At 31.3% G+C, this 22298-nt stretch overlaps 1 protein-coding gene across 1 annotated transcript in view; it reads left to right on the top strand.

The window, feature by feature from the left end:
* The window catches only part of LOC119609951 (discoidin domain-containing receptor 2-like), a gene marked incomplete at both ends in the record, with an annotated part of 129201 nt that overhangs the window by 60843 nt on the left and 46060 nt on the right, over positions 1 to 22298 (top strand). The window contains 3 exon segments of the mRNA XM_037965002.1: positions 5811 to 6042; positions 8999 to 9146; positions 18066 to 18240. Of these exon segments, the coding sequence (XP_037820930.1) occupies positions 5811 to 6042; positions 8999 to 9146; positions 18066 to 18240 (555 nt within the window).

Genomic DNA, 22298 nt, shown 5'->3' with positions numbered 1-22298 from the left:
ATTTATTGAATATTTAAATATATTTATATTTTCTGTATTCAGTTCACCTTGTTCGGATTATGTAAAATAATTCTTAATTAAATTTCTCACATAATATTAATACAAAAATATTAATGGTTGTTTGCAAATAAATGCAGACAAACACCAACAGTTATATATAAAAGCAGACACCTAGTAGTTCGGGGCGACAGTCCCTAACTAGCTATTGAACCACTAATTTCCGATTACACAGTATTTGATGTGATCGTCCTAGAACCACTTCATAAATAAGAAAATATTCACTTAAGACTAAACTACAGGCTAGACAATAGATTTCACTATAGACTAAACTATAGACTAGACTATAGACTGGACCAAAGATTAGACTATAGAATAGACTATACACTGGACTATAAACTAGACTGCAGACTAGACTAGACTATAGACTAGACTACAGACTAGGCAACAGATTGGACTATAGACTTAACTATAAACTAGACCATAGACTAGACTATAGACCAGACTACAGACTAGACTATAGACTACACTATAGACTACATTATAGACTACAGACTGGACTATATACTTGACTATACACTGTATTACAGACTAGACTATAGACTCTACTATAGACTAGACTATAGACTAGACTATAGACTATACTAGACTAGACTATAGACTAGACTATAGACTAGACTATAGACTAGACTATAGACTAGACTATAGACTAGACTATAGACTAGACTAGACTAGACTATAGACTATAGACTAGACTATAGACTAGACTATAGACTAGACTATAGACTAGACTATAGACTAGACTATAGACTAGACTATAGACTAGACTATAGACTAGACTATAGACTAGACTAGACTATAGACTAGACTAGACTATAGACTAGACTATAGACTAGACTATAGACTAGACTATAGACTAGACTATAGACTAGACTATAGACTAGACTATAGACTAGACTATAGACTAGACCATAGACTAGACTATAGACTAGACTATAGACTAGACTATAGACTAGACTATAGACTAGACTATAGACTAGACTATAGACTAGACTATAGACTAGACTATAGACTAGACTATAGACTAGACTATAGACTAGACTATAGACTAGACTATAGACTAGACTATAGACTAGAATATAGACTAGAATATAGACTAGACTATAGACTAGAATATAGACTAGACTATAGACTAGACTAGACTAGAATAGGCTAGACTAGACTAGACTAGACTATAGACTAGACGATGAGACTAGACTATAGACTTAGACTAGACTAGACTAGGACTAGACTCGACTAGACTAGCTATAGACTATAGGACTAGACTATAGACTAGACTATTATGACTAGACTATAGACTAGACTATAGACTAGACTAAGTACAGACTAGACTATTAGGACTAGACTATAAGACTAGACTAGACTATCGGCGATCGACATAGACTATAGACTAGACTATAACTAGACTTATAGATAGACTAGACTAGACTAGACTAGACTAGACTATAGAAGACTATAGACTAGGGACTAGACTCTAGACTAACTGACTAGGACTAGCTAGACTAGACATAACTAGACTCAGGACTAGACTATAGACTAGACTATAGGACTAGACTCTAGGAACTATAGACTAGACTAGACTATAGACTAGACTAGACTATAGACTAGACATAGAATAGACTATAGACTTAAGACTATAGGACTAGGACTATCGAACTAGACTATAGACTAGCCTATAGGACTATAGACTAGACTAGACTATAGACTAGACTATAGACTAGACTATAGACTAGACTATAGACTAGACTAGACTATAGACTAGACTATAGACTAGACTATAGACTAGACTATAGACTAGACTATAGACTAGACTATAGACTAGACTATAGACTAGACTATAGACTAGACTATAGACTAGACTATAGACTAGACTATAGACTAGACTATAGACTTGACTATAGACTAGACTATAGACTAGACTATAGACTAGACTATAGACTAGACTATAGACTAGACTATAGACTAGACTATAGACTAGACTATAGACTAGACTATAGACTAGACTATAGACTAGACTATAGACTAGACTATAGACTAGACTATAGACTAGACTATAGACTAGACTAGACTATTGACTGCTCAAACACCTAGTCAAAAAACTCCGAAGAATAACTCCCAAGAGTCTAATGATTCCTCTAGTCTATAACACCAAGGTGTGATCGTTTTACAAAGATAAGCACCATGTATTGCAGGGTATTGTGATATTTGTATTAACGTTCACCATATATTTAGTAGTACAGTATGTTATTGACTCATATAACACCAATTATTTTTAATTAATGAAATAACTACCGAAAAGAAAAATAAAATAAAAACAACAACATCAGCAATAGCAACAACTACAACAATGACAATGCTACAAACATCAACCAACAATATTATCAATAAAATAAAACCAAACAGGCAAAAAGTCAAATATGTAGTATATTAAAAACAGAAGAGAACAAACAAATAGAATAACAGGTTAAATTTCTGCAAAGGTTCCGCTATCTGTAAAACTTTCCTTAGACCATATTGTACATGTTTCGCCCAGTTTATAAATATTTCTAATCTAGGTAGATTATTCTGGGACACGCTTTGTCCTCTTTATCTTAGCTAGAATGCGTTCATCTTAATTGGAATCCAAATTTTTAGACTATAATTCCCATCACATCTATTAAAATCTTTCACTTGCAACAGTCATTTGACATATCAGCTCAAAACAGATGAACCAAAAGAAAACAACTGCCCTACAACAACATTTAATTACTCGCCAAGTGTAAAAAAACAAGCAATCTCCATAACAACAAAAATACTACTATTGCCAACCTAGACCAATTTTCCGCTTTATAAACACCATATTCGCTATAATATTTTATTATTGATTTTTTTTACTTTTCCAACAGTTATCATTACAATGAAAAAAATGTATGCTAGAGTGTTTTATGATAATCCTTTATAGCAAAAAAAAATTATACTTATCATCAATATTATGATGCTACTGTTGTCGTTTTATATCAGTAACAGCAGCTACAGCAACAATACGTTAGTTACAAGTAATCAGATGTGCGAACATAAATACTCAGATATGTTTATGCATTTGGCTACAGTGGGATATGGAAAATGTACAAACATATCTGAATTTTAAGTCTAAATGTTTTCAGTTCAGTACTAACAAAGTTTTTTAGAAACAAACATTATAAAGAAGCTTTTCCAGCACAGAACTTTGGAAATAAACTTTTTAATAAGAATCTGTTTTTAAAAAGCCTTTGTAAAAGAACACTTTTTTAACGAAATTTTCTTAAAGAAATATTTTAGAAGAAAATAAAAACTTTTTTTAAAGAAGCTTTTCTATAAGAACTTTTTCTATAACAAAACTTTGAAGAAGAAACTTTTTGGAGAGAAGAATTCCTTTTAAAAAGCTTAGTTAGGTATTAGTTAGTCGTAGTTAGTAGTTCGTTAGTTAGTTAGTTAGTAGTTAGTTAGTTAGTTAGTTAGTTAGTTAGTTAGTTAGTAGTTAGTTAGTTAGTTAGTTAGTTAGTAGTTAGTTAGTTAGTAGTTAGTTAGTTAGTTAGTTAGTAGTTAGTTAGTTAGTTAGTAGTAGTTAGTTAGTTAGTTAGTTAGTTAGTTAGTTAGTTAGTAGTAGTTAGTTAGTTAGTTAGTTAGTTAGTTAGTTAGTTAGTTAGTTAGTTAGTTAGTTAGTTAGTTAGTTAGTAGTTAGTTAGTTAGTTAGTTAGTTAGTTAGTTAGTTAGTTAGTTAGTTAGTTAGTTAGTTAGTTAGTAGTTAGTTAGTTAGTTAGTTAGTTAGTTAGTAGTTAGTTAGTTAGTTAGTTAGTTAGTTAGTTAGTTAGTTAGTTAGTTAGTTAGTTAGTTAGTTAGTAGTTAGTTAGTTAGTTAGTTAGTTAGTAGTTAGTTAGTTAGTTAGTTAGTAGGTTAGTTAGTTAGTTAGTTAGTTAGTTAGTTAGTTAGTTAGTTAGTTAGTTAGTTAGTTAGTTAGTTAGTTAGTTAGTTAGTTAGTTAGTTAGTAGTTAGTTAGTTAGTTAGTTAGTAGTTAGTTAGTTAGTAGTTAGTTAGTTAGTTAGTAGTTAGTTAGTTAGTAGTTAGTTAGTTAGTTAGTTAGTTAGTTAGTTAGTTAGTTAGTTAGTTAGTTAGTTAGTTAGTAGTTAGTAGTTAGTTAGTTAGTTAGTTAGTTAGTTAGTTAGTTAGTTAGTTAGTTAGTTAGTTAGTTAGTTAGTTAGTTAGTTAGTTAGTTAGTTAGTTAGTAGTTAGTTAGTAGTTAGTTAGTTAGTTAGTTAGTAGTTAGTTAGTAGTTAGTAGTTAGTTAGTTAGTTAGTTAGTTAGTTAGTTAGTTAGTTAGTTAGTTAGTTAGTTAGTTAGTTAGTAGTTAGTTAGTTAGTTAGTTAGTTAGTTAGTTAGTTAGTTAGTTAGTTAGTTAGTTAGTTAGTTAGTTAGTAGTTAGTTAGTTAGTTAGTTAGTTAGTTAGTTAGTTAGTAGTTAGTTAGTTAGTTAGTTAGTTAGTTAGTTAGTTAGTTAGTTAGTTAGTAGTTAGTTAGTTAGTTAGTTAGTTAGTTAGTTAGTTAGTTAGTTAGTTAGTTAGTTAGTTAGTTAGTTAGTTAGTTAGTAGTTAGTTAGTTAGTTAGTTAGTTAGTTAGTTAGTAGTTAGTTAGTAGTTAGTAGTTAGTTAGTTAGTTAGTTAGTTAGTTAGTTAGTAGTTAGTTAGTTAGTTAGTTAGTTAGTTAGTTAGTAGTTAGTTAGTTAGTTAGTTAGTTAGTTAGTTAGTTAGTAGTTAGTTAGTTAGTTAGTTAGTTAGTTAGTTAGTAGTTAGTTAGTTAGTTAGTTAGTTAGTTAGTAGTTAGTTAGTTAGTTAGTTAGTTAGTTAGTTAGTTAGTTAGTTAGTTAGTTAGTTAGTTAGTTAGTTAGTTAGTTAGTTAGTTAGTTAGTTAGTTAGTTAGTTAGTAGTTAGTTAGTTAGTTAGTTAGTTAGTTAGTTAGTTAGTTAGTTAGTTAGTTAGTAGTTAGTTAGTTAGTTAGTAGTTAGTTAGTTAGTTAGTTAGTTAGTTAGTTAGTTAGTAGTTAGTTAGTTAGTTAGTTAGTTAGTTAGTTAGTTAGTTAGTTAGTTAGTTAGTTAGTTAGTTAGTAGTAGTTAGTTAGTTAGTTAGTTAGTAGTTAGTTAGTTAGTTAGTTAGTTAGTAGTTAGTTAGTTAGTTAGTTAGTTAGTTAGTTAGTTAGTTAGTTAGTTAGTAGTTAGTTAGTTAGTTAGTTAGTTAGTTAGTAGTTAGTTAGTTAGTTAGTTAGTTAGTTAGTAGTAGTTAGTAGTTAGTTAGTTAGTTAGTTAGTTAGTAGTTAGTTAGTTAGTTAGTTAGTAGTTAGTTAGTTAGTTAGTTAGTTAGTTAGTTAGTTAGTTAGTTAGTAGTTAGTTAGTTAGTTAGTTAGTTAGTTAGTTAGTTAGTTAGTTAGTTAGTTTGTTGTTTGTTAGTTAGTTAGTTAGTTAATTAGTTAGATATTCACTCCCGTTTTGAGTCCAACATAGAACAGTTAATCTTTCGGGCCCACTGCTTCTGCCACCACTGTAATAAATCATTTTTTTCTCTTTTTCCACAATTCTCCTAAAAGTACAAATATGTTGTTCTTAATTTATTAATTCAACGAAGCGTTCACCTCACATGGAGCTTTATTATTGAAACATTTAAATATCGTCTATATGTTTATTTGATTTTCATGTATATATTTTATACTAACGGTTTTATATATTTTTTTCCTCGTTTTAATTGACAGATTGAAGGTCGATAACAATGGTGGTGCATGGTGTCCAAAACACATGGTATCAAGAGGATTAAAGGAATATTTACAAATTGATTTGTTGCAAGTTCATGTGATAACGGGCATTCGGACACAAGGACGCTTTGGTAAGGGTCAGGGCCAAGAATACACTGAAGCTTATGTGGTGGAGTATTGGCGTCCTGGTATGGAAAAATGGCGTCGTTGGAAGAATATACAGGGCAAGGAGGTGAGTCGTAGGTGAAAAGATTAAATACCAATTTATTGCGGACTTTATTTTAATGGTCTTTAATGTTGGTTGTTTAAAAATATTATAAATCAACACATAAATTAATTAGCTTTTTACAAATATGTAAAACATTAATGATCCTTTAGCAAATGAGTATTTTCTACATAATTTCTCTTTTAGGTTTCTTTCTACTAATTTCTTTATTAAATAACTTTTAATATACTTTTCCTTCTCCTATCTATGTCCATTCTCCCACAGGTGTTACTAACATTAATTTTTCTTATCTCGTTCAATCTGGCAATTAAAATTCGTTCCTTGTTTTTTCATTAATCGCTGATATGATATTTTTTAATTATATTAATCTTTAACATCATATCTGCAATAAACATTCTCTTGGTATAAAAAACAAGCAATGTTAGCGTAGGAGTCAGGAAGCGATAAACATCTTCAAAAAATAACAAAATTGTTTTACAGCATTTTCTCATACCTTTTCAAAAACTCACTACACGACTTACTAGTTGCCCCATCGTAGCACCAATACATAGTCTTACTTAATCTCAAGATGAAGTGGAAAAACCAACAGATTTATGGTTAACAATTTGGCATGGTTACATGTTTTTTGAACATGTGAAATGAGTTAAGAAGAATAGATGTGTTGGTGGTAAAGGTGATCTGTAAATACCCTAAATTCAAAGACAACGAGTAAGGTGTTTTTAAAACGGGACAAATTAGTAACTTCTCAACAAAACGTTCGGTTATAGTTCAGTTCTAGTTCAGTTCTAGTTCAGTTCTAGTTCAGTTCTAGTTCAGTTCTAGTTCAGTTCTAGTTCAGTTCTAGTTCAGTTCTAGTTCAGTTCTAGTTCAGTTCTAGTTCAGTTCTAGTTCAGTTCTAGTTCAGTTCTAGTTCAGTTCTAGTTCAGTTCTAGTTCAGTTCTAGTTCAGTTCTAGTTCAGTTCAGTTCTAGTTCAGTTCTAGTTCAGTTCTAGTTCAGTTCTAGTTCAGTTCTAGTTCAGTTCTAGTTCAGTTCTAGTTCAGTTCTAGTTCAGTTCTAGTTCAGTTCTAGTTCAGTTCTAGTTCAGTTCTAGTTCAGTTCTAGTTCAGTTCTAGTTCAGTTCTAGTTCAGTTCTAGTTCAGTTCTAGTTCAGTTCTAGTTCAGTTCTAGTTAGTTCTAGTTCAGTTCTAGTTCAGTTCTAGTTCAGTTCTAGTTCAGTTTCTAGTTCAGTTCTAGTTCAGTTCTAGTTCGTTCTAGTTCATTCTAGTTCAGTTCTAGTCAGTTCTAGTTCAGTCTAGTTCAGTTTTTCTAGTTCAGTTCTAGTCATTTCTAGTTCAGTTCTAGTTCAGTTCTAGTTCAGTTCTAGTTCAGTTCTAGTTCCGTCTAGTTCAGTTCTAGTTCAGTTAGTTCAGTTCTAGTTCTAGTTCAGTTAGTTCAGTTCTAGTTCAGTTCTAGTCAGTTCTAGTTCAGTTCTAGTTCAGTTCTAGTTAGTTCTAGTTCAGTTCTAGTTCAGTTTAGTTCAGTTCTAGTTCAGTTCTAGTCAGTTCTAGTTCAGTTCTAGTTCAGTTCTAGTTCAGTTCTAGTTCAGTTCTAGTTCAGTTCTAGTTCAGTTCTAGTTCAGTTCTAGTTCAGTTCTAGTTCAGTTCTAGTTCAGTTCTAGTTCAGTTTCTAGTTCAGTTCTAGTTCAGTTCTAGTTCAGTTCTAGTTCAGTTCTAGTTCAGTTCTAGTTCAGTTCTAGTTCAGTTCTAGTTCAGTTCTAGTTCAGTTCTAGTCAGTTCTAGTTCAGTTCTAGTTCAGTTCTAGTTCAGTTCTAGTTCAGTTCTAGTTCAGTTCTAGTTCCGTTCTAGTTCAGTTCTAGTTCAGTTCTAGTTCAGTTCTAGTTCAGTTCTAGTTCAGTTCTAGTTCAGTTCTAGTTCAGTTCTAGTTCAGTTCTAGTTCAGTTCTAGTTCAGTTCTAGTTCAGTTCTAGTTCAGTTCTAGTTCGTTCTAGTTCAGTTCTAGTTCAGTTCTAGTTCAGTTCTAGTTCAGTTCTAGTCAGTTCTAGTTCAGTTCTAGTTCAGTTCTAGTTCAGTTCTAGTTCAGTTCTAGTTCAGTTCTAGTTCAGTTCTAGTTCAGTTTCTAGTTCAGTTCTAGTTCAGTTCTAGTTCAGTTCTAGTTCAGTTCTAGTTCACGTTCTAGTTTCAGTTCTAGTTCAGTTCTAGTTCAGTTCTAGTTAGTTCAGTTCCTAGTTCAGTTCTAGTTCAGTTCTAGTTCAGTTCTAGTTCAGTTCTAGTTCAGTTCTAGTTCAGTTCTAGTTCATGTCTAGTTCAGTTCTAGTTCAGTTCTAGTTCAGTTCTAGTTCAGTTCTAGTTCAGTTCTAGTTCAGTTCTAGTTCAGTTCTGTTCAGTTCTAGTTCAGTTCTAGTTCAGTTCTAGTTCAGTTCTAGTTCAGTCTATAGTTCCGTTCTAGTTCAGTTCTAGTTCAGTTCTAGTTCAGTTCTAGTTCAGTTCTAGTTCTAGTTCGTAGGAGCACGCTAGACAACAAAACGATTTGTTCAATATTTTTTTGATAAAATATTGAATGTATCATGTGCTTTTGTAAATTTAATATCACTTTAGAACATTAATGGTTATTGATATTCCTCCCCCACTTCAGCAAACTGAAATTCGTGTGGTTATAAATGAAATTCGAGATGCGAAGCTATAGACTAAATATATTTCTTTATACTTTAGTTTTCATACACAACATTTAGATACAACTCAAAGGTCTCATAAAGATTCTCCTTTAGTAATGCACTCAGTTTCTGTTTTTAATTTTAAGCCAAATTGAATGCACCTACAACTTCTTATATATAATTTTTTGTTCATTATACTTCACATGTTGCACTTACAGCTCTTGCAACAAGAAATAAATAAGAAAATTTTCCAGTAATAAATTTCTGCTTGATTATCTACAATTTTTTATTGTTTTTTCTATATTATTGCAGATATTGCCCGGTAATATTAACACTTATAGTGAAGTTGAAAATGTTTTGCAACCCATTATTTTTGCCACAAAAATACGCATCTATCCCTATTCACAATATGATCGTACGGTGTGTTTAAGAGCTGAAGTTGTAGGATGTCCCTGGGAAGGTGAGTAAATTTGAAAATATTTTTTTTTTTTTTATTTATTAAGTATATTTTTGTTGGCGGCTGCTTTTTTAATAAAACTTAAAAATGATTTAAAGGTTTCTATAAAAAATCGATTTATGTTTAAAATCTTGAAAAAAAGAAACATTTTTCCTTTAATATGGGTGGGTGTCTGAGTCTAGCAATATAAGAAAATTTTTATATTTTTTGCCAGCCAGCAGGTGTTGCTTAAAAAATTTATGAATTTTTTTAGTTTTTTTGATAAAAAATTAATTTATGCAAATATGCCAACAATATTTTAATAGACCGTATAATAAACAAAAACCTACTAGTTTTTTCATAAAATATGTATAAATGTGTTGCACGTTCGGCCTATGGGAAGTAGAAACCAAATTTACTAGGCCCACATTAGGCAAAATTAAGATTTTTAAGAAAACATTTTGCCAAAATGTTTAAACATGTTTTCTTACTTAAATATTATAATTAAACCCTTTTCTTAAGACATTTAAAAAATCTGTTTATTACTTTCTTACATACCACGTTTTTTTTTTTGTTTCCATTAAAAACAAGATTTAAAATAATTTCTTGTTAACAGGTTAGAGCAATAAACTATTGAAAAGGACCTTGACTAATACATATTCCAAACCTACAAAAATTACACAAAATTCCACTTAAATATAACTATTAAACAGTTGACCTGACTTTCCTAATAAAAATTTTATTTAAAATTTATTTAATTGTAATTTTGCATGTATAAATCTTTGCATTTTTTACTGTTGTTACTAAAGTTTTTTATTTTAAAAATTGTATGCTTTGTATATACTTTTGTCATGTGCTTTTGTAAAATGCTTACTTAAGCTTTATAAGCATTTAATTCAATCTTTAGCAATCACGCCTTTAGTTGTTAGTTTACAATTAAAATGAAAAACAACCAGAGCCAATGAAGAAAGGCATGCAATATATGACAAAGTATTAACACTATAAAGGTTTAGAGTGGGTCAGAAGGACCACTATAGACAATACTATAGACTAGACCATAGACTAAATAATATACTAAAATATGGACTAGACTGCAGACCAGACTATAGCCTAGACCTATACCTGGACTATAGACCTATACTATAGACTAGACTAAACCATAGACTAGACTATAGACTAAACTATAGAGTATATTATAGTATAGACCTCATACTGTACTATGAAATATATTGTACACTGTATTATATATTAGACTATTGACTACATTATAGACTAGACTAGCCTATGTAATTGAACTATAGACTGGACTATAGACAATCCTATAGGCTAGACTATTAACTATACTGTAGACTAGTGTAGTCTATAGTTTAGTAACTAGTTAAGTCAGTAGTCTTGTCTATAAACTATTTCATAGACTACTTTAGTCCAATTATTTAGTCAATGGTCTAGCCTATAGTCTAGTCTATAGTCTAGTCTCTAGTCTAGTCTATAGTCTAGTCTATAGTCTAGTCTATAGTCTAGTCTATAGCTAGTCTAGTCTATAGTCTAGTCTATGTCTAGTCTATAGTCTAGTCTATAGTCCTAAGTCTATAGTCTAGTCTATAGTCTAGTCTATAGTCTAGTCTATAGTCTAGTCTATAGTCTAGTCCTATAGTCTAGTCTATAGTCTAGTCTATAGTATAGTCTATAGTCTAGTCTATAGTCTAGTCTATAGTCTAGTCTATAGTCTAGTCCTATAGTCTAGTCTATAGTCTAGTCTATAGTCTAGTCTAAGTAGTCCTAGTCTATAGTTCTAGTCTATAGTCTAGTCTATGTCTAGTCTATAGTCTAGTCTATAGTCTAGTCTATAGTCTAGTCTATAGTCTAGTCTATAGTCTAGTCTATAGTCTAGTCTATAGTCTAGTCTATAGTCTAGTCTATTAGTCTAGTCTATAGTCTAGTCTATAGTCTAGTCTATAGTCTAGTCTATAGTCTAGTCTATAGTCTAGTCTATAGCTAGTCTATAGTCTAGTCTATAGTCTAGTCTAATAGTCTAGTCTATAGTCTAGTCTATAGTCTAGTCTATAGTCTAGGTCTATAGTCTATAGTCTTATAGTCTAGTCTATAGTCTATAGTCTAGTCTATATCTAGTCTATAGTCTAGTCTATAGTCTAGTCCTATAGTCTAGTCTATAGTCTAGTCTATAGTTCTAGTCTATAGGCTAGTCTATATTATATTCGATAGTCTAGTCTATAGTCCTAGTCTATAGTCTAGTCTATAGTCTTAGTCTATAGCTAGTCCTAAGTCCTAGTCTTATCTAGTCTATAGTCGAAGTCTATAAGTCTAGGTCTAAGTCTAGGTCTAGTCTAGTCTATAGTCTAGTTCTATAGTCTAGTCTATAGTCTAGGCCATATCTAGTCTATAGTCTAGTCTATAGTCCTAGTCTATAAGTTCTAGTCTATAGTCTAGTCTATAGTCTAGTCTATAGTCTAGTCTATAGTCTAGTCTATAGTCTAGTCTATAGTCTATTCTATAGTCTAGTCTATAGTCTAGTCTATAGTCTAGTCTATAGTCTAGTCTATAGTCTGTCTATAGTCTAGTCTAGTCTATAGTCTATAGTCTAGTCTATAGTCTAGTCTATAGTCTAGTCTATAGTCTAGTCTATAGTCTAGTCTATAGTCTAGTCTATAGTCTAGTCTATAGTCTAGTCTATAGTCTAGTCTATAGTCTAGGTCTAGTCTAGTAAGTCTAGTCTAGTGTATAGTCTAGTCTATAATCTAACCTATATAATCAATATTGTAGTCTTGTTAAAGATTTGTTCTATTCCAGTAAAAGACATTTGTTTTTGCAACCGGACTTGTCATCTATCAAATCTGTTTAAAGATCTTCAAGCTTCTTGCAGGGACACTTTGACGCTGCATTGTTTAGTTAGTGTTAAACCAATAAAATTTAAACAACAACATTTGTGGATATATAATTTTCATTTGTAAGCACAACCCATTGTATGTATGCTCTTTCATGGCAAATATATACATATATATGTACGTAACACATGTGTATGTATATGTACGTATATTGGTTATTCTTTGGGTTATTGTGTTTCAACACATGAGTTTTGCAGAGCATTTCATTACTGTCGCTTTCTGCTGTAGCTGCCTCAACTAATGTTGAGAATGTTCGATGTTCAGGTGCTTAACAAACATGTTAAAACTTAAGTATGCATTTATGTTTCTTGTTTTTCTTTTTTTTTTTGTGCTCTACAGCTTTTAAATATTTTAAACAAACTAGCATACATGTTACTACACGTAACAAATTTTTTGCACTCATATGTGCCGTTTATGCCACAAATGTGGGTAAAAATCGTAAAATTAAAAATTGAAAACCCACCGAATAACAGCAAAACATTAATGAAACTGAAACTCACTGCAATCGTAATGAATTTTAAACATGAACAATACATGTATGTTTAAAAATAGCAACAACATGTAATTGCTATTTATAACCGATTTAATAATAAACGGTAAGAAAATAAGTCAGAAAAAGTAGGATATTGAAATTACTGAGTTATCTACTACTTACGATATTTCTTGATCTTCAGAGGACCTGATTGTTGCAAATATTCAGTTTATTTTAACAAATTTCCGTTACATTCAAAAAAAATTAAATCTTTACTTTACAAATTACTTTTTTCTCTTCAACAAATTCAATTAAAACTGTTCACCTGATTGTCAATGATAACTAAAAATATCCATCATTCTGGTTAACAAATAAATATTATAATTTTCAACACTCCTGGAAAAATGAAAATTCCTCAAAAAATTACCATACTATTGAAGTAGAATTTTGACATTTTTATTTTAATTAAATCTGATAACAATTTATCGATTTCCTTTTCAATTTCAATATTCTATTATAACTAGAAAAAAAAAACGAAAAATAAAATTGTTTGTTATAATTTTTCCAAAATAAGGAATTTTATTATTGTTGCTGGTATTTTTTTTTTGTTCTCTTGTCCAACCACAATATACGGTTGGGACAAAATACATGAAATTTGATTTATATTTGTTACAAGCAAATACAATTTCCGAATTAGCCATTACCACTGCTACTGGTACTGCTACTACTACTACTGCCAATACATAACAATGCCAATAATGAAAACAACAACTAATACTACCAATTGTATTACTACTACAACGTTAACAGCAACAACTATATACAATGGCCATCAACATACAATAATACACGTCAACCGAAAAAACCACTTATACCAGGCCAATACAACACAACAGCAAATACTTATTCATATAAACAAACAACCCAGTAGTTTTGCAGGATGATATTGTAGAGCCTTTTTAGAGAGTAAATTTTAAGAAATATAAAAATAAACTTCTTAAGGAAGAAGGCAAGTCTATTGTCAATAAAGTAGTGCCCAATAATTTAGCAAAATCACTTTGAAATGTAGAAAAAATTTTTTAATCCTTTAACAAATAAGTAGTTATTTTAGCAACTAGAAGTAATCAATTAAAGAATCACTGTCCTCTCCGGACACACGTTCACACACTATACATGAACTTTAGCTTCAGTTTGTTTGTATGAGTGCATATTTATATACTTATGTATGTATAAAATATTTATATACATATTTGTCTCTATGTATTTGTTTATATATGGGTGTATCCCAATTTCAGTGTGATTGAAACTCTTTTTAGAAATAAATATTGAATTGTGGTCATTGGTTAGATGACCAACAAAAATAGAAATTTTTAACATTTTATGTTGCTCTTATCGGTGGAAAATTTTTAAAGTTTTAAATGTATTGAATTAATAATTCTTTTTTATATTATGTGAATAATTAAATCTCTAAATTACAACTGAACTAGAACTGAACTAGAACTGAACTAGAACTGAACTAGAACTGAACTAGAACTGAACTAGAACTGAACTAGACCTGAACTGGAACTGAACTAATACTAGAACTGAACTAGAACTGAACTAGAACTGAACTAGAACTGAACTAGAACTGAACTAGAACTGAACTAGACTAAACTGAACTAGAACTGAACTAGAAACTGAACTAGAACTGAACTAACTGAACTAGAACTAAACTAGAACTGAACTAGAACTGAACTAGAACTGAACTAGAACTGAACTAGAACTGAACTAGAACTGAACTAGACTGAACTGAACTGAACTAGAACTGAACTAGAACTGAACTAGAACTGAACTAGAACTGAACTAGAACTGAACTAGAACTGAACTAGAACTGAACTAGACTGAACTGAACTGAACTAGATCTGAACTAGAACTGAACTAGAACTGAACTAGAACTGAACTAGAACTGAACTAGAACTGAACTAGAACTGAACTAGAACTGAACTAGAACTGAACTAGAACTGAACTAGAACTGAACTAGAACTGAACTGAACTGAACTAGAACTGAACTAGAACTGAACTAGAACTGAACTAGAACTGAACTAGAACTGAACTAGAACTGAACTAGAACTGAACTAGAACTGAACTAGAACTGAACTAGAACTGAACTAGAACTGAACTAGAACTGAACTAGAACTGAACTAGAACTGAACTAGAACTGAACTAGAACTGAACTGACTAGAACTGAACTAGAACTGAACTAGAACTGAACTAGAACTGAACTAGAACTGAACTAGAACTGAACTAAGAACTGAACTAGAACTGAACTAGAACTGAACTAGAACTGAACTAGAACTGACTAGAACTGAACTAGAACTGAACTAGAACTGAACTAGAACTAACTAGAACTGAACTGAACTGAACTAGAACTGAACTAACTGACTCTAGAAATGAACTGAACTAACTAGAACTGAACTTAGAACGGAACTAGAACTGACTAGAACTGAACTAGAACTAGAACTGAACTAAACTGAACTAGAACTGAACTAGAACTGAACTAGAACTGAACTAGAACTGAACTAGAACTGAACTAGAATAACTAGAACTGAACTAGAACTGAACTAGAACTGAACTAGAACTGAAACTATAGAACTGAACTAGAACTGAACTAGAACTGAACTAGAACTGAACTAGAACTAGAACTGAACTAGAACTGACTAGAACTGGAACTTGAACTGAACTAGAACTGAACTAGAACTGAATAGAACTGAACTAAACTGAACTAGAACTGAACTAGAACTGAACTAGAACTGAACTAGAACTGAACTAGAACTGAACTAGAACTGAACTAGAACTGAACTAGAACTGAACTAGAACTGAACTAGAACTGAACTAGAACTGAACTAGAACTGAACAGAACTGAACTAGACTGAACTAGAACTGAAACTAGATTAAACTGAACTAAGAACTGAACTAGAACTGAACTAGAACTGAACTAGAACTGAACTAGAACTGAACTAGAACTGAACTAGAACTGAACTAGAACTGAACTAGACTGAACTAGAACTGAACTAGAACTGAACTAGAACTGAACTAGAACTGAACTAGAACTGACTAGAACTGAACTAGAACTGAACTAGAACTGAACTAGAACTGAACTAGAACTGAACTAGAACTGAACTAGAACTGAACTAGAACTGAACTAGAACTGAACTAGAACTGAACTAGAACTGACTAGAACTGCACTTGAAATGAACTAATTCCTTAAATTCTGCTATTTAGCTCATGCTATTGACAATTTATCTTGCTTGTCGACAGTGAAATAGTTTAACATGATATTATTGGTATTTCTGCAAATAAAATTTAATATTTAATTAAAAATGTTATAAAATTTATAACCTTAATAAATATTTATTCAATTAATATGTTAAATAGCCCAAAATAATGCAACTAAAGAAAGTAAATTAAAGAAAGTAAAAATGTACAAGAATACTTTTGAAAACTTTCAAATGTTTGCAAATAAAAAACCACAATTCATAATCAATGTTCAGGCCTAAGGCTAGACTATACAAATTTTAATTATGTAGTTTTTAAAATTTTATAGTCAAGAGCAAAGAAAAGAAAATTAGAAAATAAATAAATTATGTTCAATATTTAACAAGGCAATTATAAGTTAACATATTGAAAAGTTATAGGTTTATTAATTATTGATTTGTAAGAGTAGTTAAATATGTTTAAATATTTTTTTATATCGTTATTTTTAATGGAATTTCTTATTGTTATTATACATAATATATATTTTACCAAATGCATAAATATTAAAATATTTATTTAGCCTTAACTTTTTAATTTAAACCTATTTAACAATGCCTTCATATAAAGCTGAAAAAACCTCAAATATAATTAAATTTTTAAAATTAAATAAATAGTTTTTTTTCCTTTTGTAAATTTATACAATAATTTGTGGTTGATTGGTTTTTTCGGTGTTTTAATTATTCATAAATATTTTCTGTTAGTTCATGATTTGTAATTAATTTTTAAATTCTTACAAGTAAATAAATGACGGTTTGCTGTGTGTTTAATTGTGCTTATTAATATTTTAAATAGTTTAATCTGTCAAAAACAATAATATCGAATAATCAATTAAGTTGACATTTAAAACAAAATAAATGTGAAACATAACTAGGATAAAACATCTATCACACCTTTTAACGGAAATTTATTTAAAAAATAGTTCAGTTATAGTTTAGTTCTAGCTCAGTTCTAGTTAATTCTAGTTCAGTTCTAGTTCAGTTCTAGTTCAGTTCTAGTTCAGTTCTAGTTCGTGCTAGTCAGTTCTAGTTCAGTTGCCTAGTTGTCAGTTCTAGTTCAGTTCTAGTTCAGTTCTAGTTCAGTTCTAGTTCAGTTCTAGTTCAGTTCTAGTTCATTCTAGTTCAGTTCTAGTTCGTTCTAGTTCAGTTCAGTCTAGTTCAGTTCTAGTTCAGTTCTAGTTAGTTCTAGTTCAGTTCTAGTTCAGTTCTAGTTCAGTTCTAGTTCAGTTCTAGTATCAGGTTTCTATAGTGCAGTTCTAGTTCAGTTCAGTTCAGTTCTAGTTCAGTTATTTCTAGTTCTAGTTCAGTTCTAGTTCTAGTTTCAGTTCTATTCAGTTCTAGTTCAGTTCTAGTTCAGTTCTAGTTCAGTTCTAGTTCGTTCTAGTTCAGTTCTAGTTCAGTTCTAGTTCAGTTTCTAGTTCAGTTCTGTTCGTTCTAGTTCAGTTCTAGTTCAGGTCTAGTGCAGTTCTAGTTCAGTTCTAGTTCAGTTCGAGTTTCAGTTCTAGTTCAGTTCTAGTTCAGTTCTAGTTCAGTTCTAGTTCGTCTCTAGTTCAGTTCTAGTTCAGTTTAGTTCAGTTCGAGTTCAGTTCTAGTTCAGTTCTAGTTCAGTTTCTAGTTCAGTTCTAGTTCAGTTTCTAGTTCAGTTCTAGTTCAGTTCTAGTTCAGTTCTAGTTCAGTTCTAGTCATTCTAGTTTCAGTTCTAGTGCAGTTCTCAGTTCAGTTCTAGTTCAGTTCTAGTTCAGTTCTAGTTCAGTAGTCAGTTCTAGTTCAGTTCTAGTTTCAGTTCTAGTTCAGTTCTAGTTCAGTTCTAGTTCAGTTCAGTTCAGTTCAGTTCTAGTTCAGTTCAGTTCTTGTTCAGGAGTTCGAGTTTCAGTTCTAGTTCAGTTTCTAGTTCAGTTCTAGTTCAGTTCTAGTTCAGTTCTAGTTCAGTTCTAGTTCAGTTCTAGTTCAGTTCCAGTTTCAGTTCCAGTTCAGTTCCAGTTCAGTTCTAGTTCAGTTCCAGCTCAGTTCTAGTTCAGTTCCAGTTCAGTTTTAGTTCACTTCTATAAAACTGCCTTATCAGAACAAAAAACTCTGTTCAGATTTTTTTTGCAAATCTAACTTAAAAAGAAAAACTAAAAATCCTTCGTTATAAATCGATTTAAGATAGTTATTTATTACATTTGAATTTAAATTCAAATTCTTCCTTTATGCATCTTTCTAAACAAAACTCAACATAAATATGAAATAAAATTTTTATTTTACACCAAATTTTCCTCCCATTTTCTATTCATTCTAGAGGGCATTCTATCGTACAGCATACCAAAAGGCGTACAACGTGGCATGGAAATCGATTTATCTGATAAATCTTATGATGGTCATGAAGAAGATGAACGTTTTGTTGAAGGTTTAGGTCAATTGGTTGATGGTCAAAAGGGCAAAGATAATTTTCGTTTAGATCAAGGTTTTGGGCAAAGGTAAGTTACGCAAAAATAAGTATAAAGAACAACAAAAAGTAATAAAAAATTTATTCAATAATAGAGATATAGAGATACGTAAAAATTGTATTTATGTATAGACAAGAAAAGTTTATTGAATAAATATGTATAGCTAACTTTAAGGACTTGTATTTGCTTATCTAAGCACAATAAAATTTATAACAATTTATGAGTATGAAGGCAGGAAAGAATACTATTAAAGTCTTTATGACATGCAGCGAGCTAGAGCAACATAAATACACTGAGAAAATTTATTTAGAGAGGCAACAAGATTTCTTAAGTACTAGTTACAGTAACAAGCATAAAAAGCTTTTTGAATGGTTTCCAACTGTCAAGAGAACTCAGCTGACACAAAAAGAGGACCTGCAACACTTTTTAAACATCATTTGCTACAATTTCAGCATTTTTCTCTGTGTAGTCTGTTCCTATTACTTCCAAGAACGCTTTAGCTGCTATTGACAATCCGTTCTAAATACTACATATGAGTAGTCCACGCCAGTTGCATGTTATGTAAGTAGAACTTGCCACAGAGCTGTATATTAGTTATTTACTGTCCTTGGAAGACTTGTTTTTAAGCGCGTGTTTTTTCTCTACTCTACTCCTGGGTTACTGTGAAAAAATAATATAAATATATATGCATGTTTAAAAGACAAAAATGTCATATAATGCCACCGTGCGTGTGGCACATGTCAAAAGAATATTTTTATGTTAGGAAACCTGATTATATGTATTATTTGTTTGTTGTATATGGTTTGTCATGACATCCATAACGCATGGTATGTTGGCTAAGGAACAAACAAAATATATTTAATAAGAAAAATATTCTGTTATAGATATTTCCACCCCAGTTGGAAATTCTGCGGCACTGAACTAGAACATACCTAACTGGCAACCTTCTAGTTCAGTTCTAGTTCAGTTCTAGTTCAGTTCTAGTTCAGTTCTAGTTCAGTTCTAGTTCACTTCTAGTTCACTTCTAGTTCACTTCTAGTTCATCCTAGTTCAGTTCTAGTTCAGTTCTAGTTCAGTTCTAGTTCAGTTCTAGTTCAGTTCTAGTTCAGTTCTAGTTCAGTTCAGTTCAGTTTCTAGTTCAGTTCTAGTTCAGTTCTAGTTCAGTAGTTCTAGTTCAGTTCTAGTTTCAGTTCTAGGTCAGTTCTAGTTCAGTTCTAGTTCATAAGTTCAGTTCTAGTTCAGTTCTATGTCAGTTCTAGTTCAGTTTCTAGTTCAGTCTAGTTCAGTTCTAGTTCAGTTCTAGTTCAGTTCTAGTTCAGTTCTAGTTCAGTTCTAGTTCAGTTCTAGTTCAGTTCTAGTTCAGTTCTAGTTCAGTTCTAGTTCAGTTCTAGTTTCCGTTCTAGTTCAGTTCTAGTTAGTTCTAGTTCAGTTCTAGTTCAGTTCTAGTTCAGTTCTAGTTCAGTTCTAGTTCAGTTCTAGTTTCAGTTCTAGTTCAGTTTTAGTTCAGTTCTAGTTCATTCTAGTTCAGTTCTAGTTCAGTTCTAGTTTGAATTCTAGTGTCAGTTCTTAGTTCAGGTTCTAGTTCAGTTCTAGTTCAGTTCTAGTTCACTTCTAGTTCAGCTTCTAGTTCACGTTCTAGTTCAGTTCTAGTTCAGTTCAGTTCTAGTTCAGTTCTAGTTCAGTTCTAGTCAGTTCTAGTTCAGTTCTATTCAGTTCTAGTAGTTCTAGTTTCTAGTTCAGTTCTAGTTCAGTTCGAGTTCAGTTCTAGTTCAGTTCTAGTTCTACGTTTTTCTAGTTCAGTTCTAGTTCACGTTCTAGTTCAGTTTCTAGTTCAGTTCTAGTTCAGTCTAGTTCAGTTCTAGTTCAGTTCTAGTTCAGTTCTAGTTCAGTTCTAGTTCAGTTCTAGTTCAGTTCTAGTTCAGTTCTAGTTCAGTTCTAGTTCAGTTCTAGTTCAGTTCTAGTTCAGTTCTAGTTCAGTTCTAGTTTCAGTTCTTAGTTCAGTTTTCTAGTTCAGTTCTAGTTCAGTTCTAGTTCAGTTCTAGTTCAGTTCTAGTTCAGTTCTAGTTCAGTTCTAGTTCAGTTCTAGTTCAGTTCTAGTTCAGTTCTAGTTCTAGTTCAGTTCTAGTTCAGTTCCTAGTTCAGTTCTAGTTCAGTTCTAGTTCAGTTCTAGTTCAGTTCTAGTTCAGTTCTAGTTCAGTTCTAGTTCAGTTCTAGTTCAGTTCTAGTTCAGTTCTAGTTCTAGTTCAGTTCTAGTTCAGTTCTAGTTCAGTTCTAGTTCAGTTCTAGTTCAGTTCTAGTTCAGTTCTAGTAGTTCAGTTCTAGTTCAGTTCTAGTTCAGTTCTAGTTCAGTTCTAGTTCAGTTCTAGTTCAGTTCTAGTTCAGTTTTAGTTCAGTTCTAGTTCAGTTCTAGTTCAGTTCTAGTTCAGTTCTAGTTCAGTTCTAGTTCAGTTCTAGTTTAATTCTAGTTCAGTTTAGTTAGTTTAGTTCAGTTCTAGTTCAGTTCTAGTTCAGTTCTAGTTCAGTTCTAGTTAGTTCAGTTCTAGTTCAGTTCTAGTTCAGTTTAGTTCAGTTCTAGTTCAGTTCTAGTTCAGTTCTAGTTCAGTTCTAGTTCAGTTCTAGTTCAGTTCTAGTTCAGTTCTAGTTCAGTTCTAGTTCAGTTCTAGTTCAGTTCTAGTTCAGTTCTAGTTCAGTTCTAGTTCAGTTCTAGTTCAGTTCTAGTTCAGTTCTAGTTCAGTTCTAGTTCAGTTCTAGTTCAGTTCTAGTTCAGTTCTAGTTCAGTTCTAGTTCAGTTCTAGTTCAGTTCTAGTTCAGTTCTAGTTCAGTTCAGTTCTAGTTCAGTTCTAGTTCAGTTCTAGTTCAGTTCTAGTTCAGTTCTAGTTCAGTTCTAGTTCAGTTCTAGTTCAGTTCTAGTTCAGTTCTAGTTCAGTTCTAGTTCAGTTCTAGTTCAGTTCTAGTTCAGTTCTAGTTCAGTTCTAGTTCAGTTCTAGTTCAGTTCTAGTTCAGTTCTAGTTCAGTTCTAGTTCAGTTCTAGTTCAGTTCTAGTTCAGTTCTAGTTCAGTTCTAGTTCAGTTCTAGTTCAGTTTAGTTCAGTTCTAGTTCAGTTCTAGTTCAGTTCTAGTTCAGTTCTAGTTCAGTTCTAGTTCAGTTCTAGTTCAGTTCTAGTTCAGTTCTAGTTCAGTTCTAGTTCAGTTCTAGTTCAGTTCTAGTTCAGTTCTAGTTCAGTTCTAGTTCAGTTCTAGTTCAGTTCTAGTTCAGTTCTAGTTCAGTTCTAGTTCAGTTCTAGTTCAGTTCTAGTTCAGTTCTAGTTCAGTTCTAGTTCAGTTCTAGTTCAGTTCTAGTATATATGTATTTCATCTCTTGAGTTAATATTTCCAATTCGGTTTCTTAAAGTTAATGAAATATTTTTAAAGGCTTCATTGCTTTCTACATGATATCCAAGGACAAATTTGATGATGGTTTTTTCTGTCAAAGTCATTAAATGATGAGTGAAAAATCACGTCAAATAAGTATAAAATGACAATATTATTTTGTGTTTTAAAGTAAATTTGAATTCTGCGAACATGCAATGCAAATGTGAGAAAAAGTTAATAAAGGCAGCCATTCTTATATTAATGTATATTGTAAATTCTATATGAAATTTGTATTGATCTAGTATACATATGTATTTATACCATAAGTTCTGCCATTTTTACTGCTCTTCTAAAACTGTGTTTCCTTTTGTTGATGGCTTAATGGTTACAATTTATTATTAAAAACAAAATGTTTAGACACGTAAGAAATTAACCAATATAATAAAAATGTCTTGTCAATGGTTCATACAACATTTATACTTATTTCTTACATTTACAAGCATGTCAATGTTTTATAAAGTTGTTAACAAAACGAAAAACCATCACAAACGAGGTTAAACTAAAAGTAAATACTTGTACCAGAATGCGAAAACACAAAACCTTTATAAATATTTAACTGGTTTTCTTTCTTTTGAAACTCGCTTGCGATGCCTGTTTCACTGTTAAAGCAAACTAATTATCCTGTCTTTTGCTAGTTGGTCTCTAGTGTATAAGATGAGCTACGAACGAACCTCC

The sequence above is a fragment of the Lucilia sericata genome, unplaced genomic scaffold (assembly GCF_015586225.1).
Source record: "Lucilia sericata isolate MDLA Ls3-8-SP2 unplaced genomic scaffold, ASM1558622v1 Contig001092F_arrow, whole genome shotgun sequence".
NCBI lineage: Eukaryota > Metazoa > Arthropoda > Insecta > Diptera > Calliphoridae > Lucilia > Lucilia sericata.
Note: the sequence above shows the minus strand (reverse complement) of the source record. Positions and strands in the feature narration are given on the sequence as shown.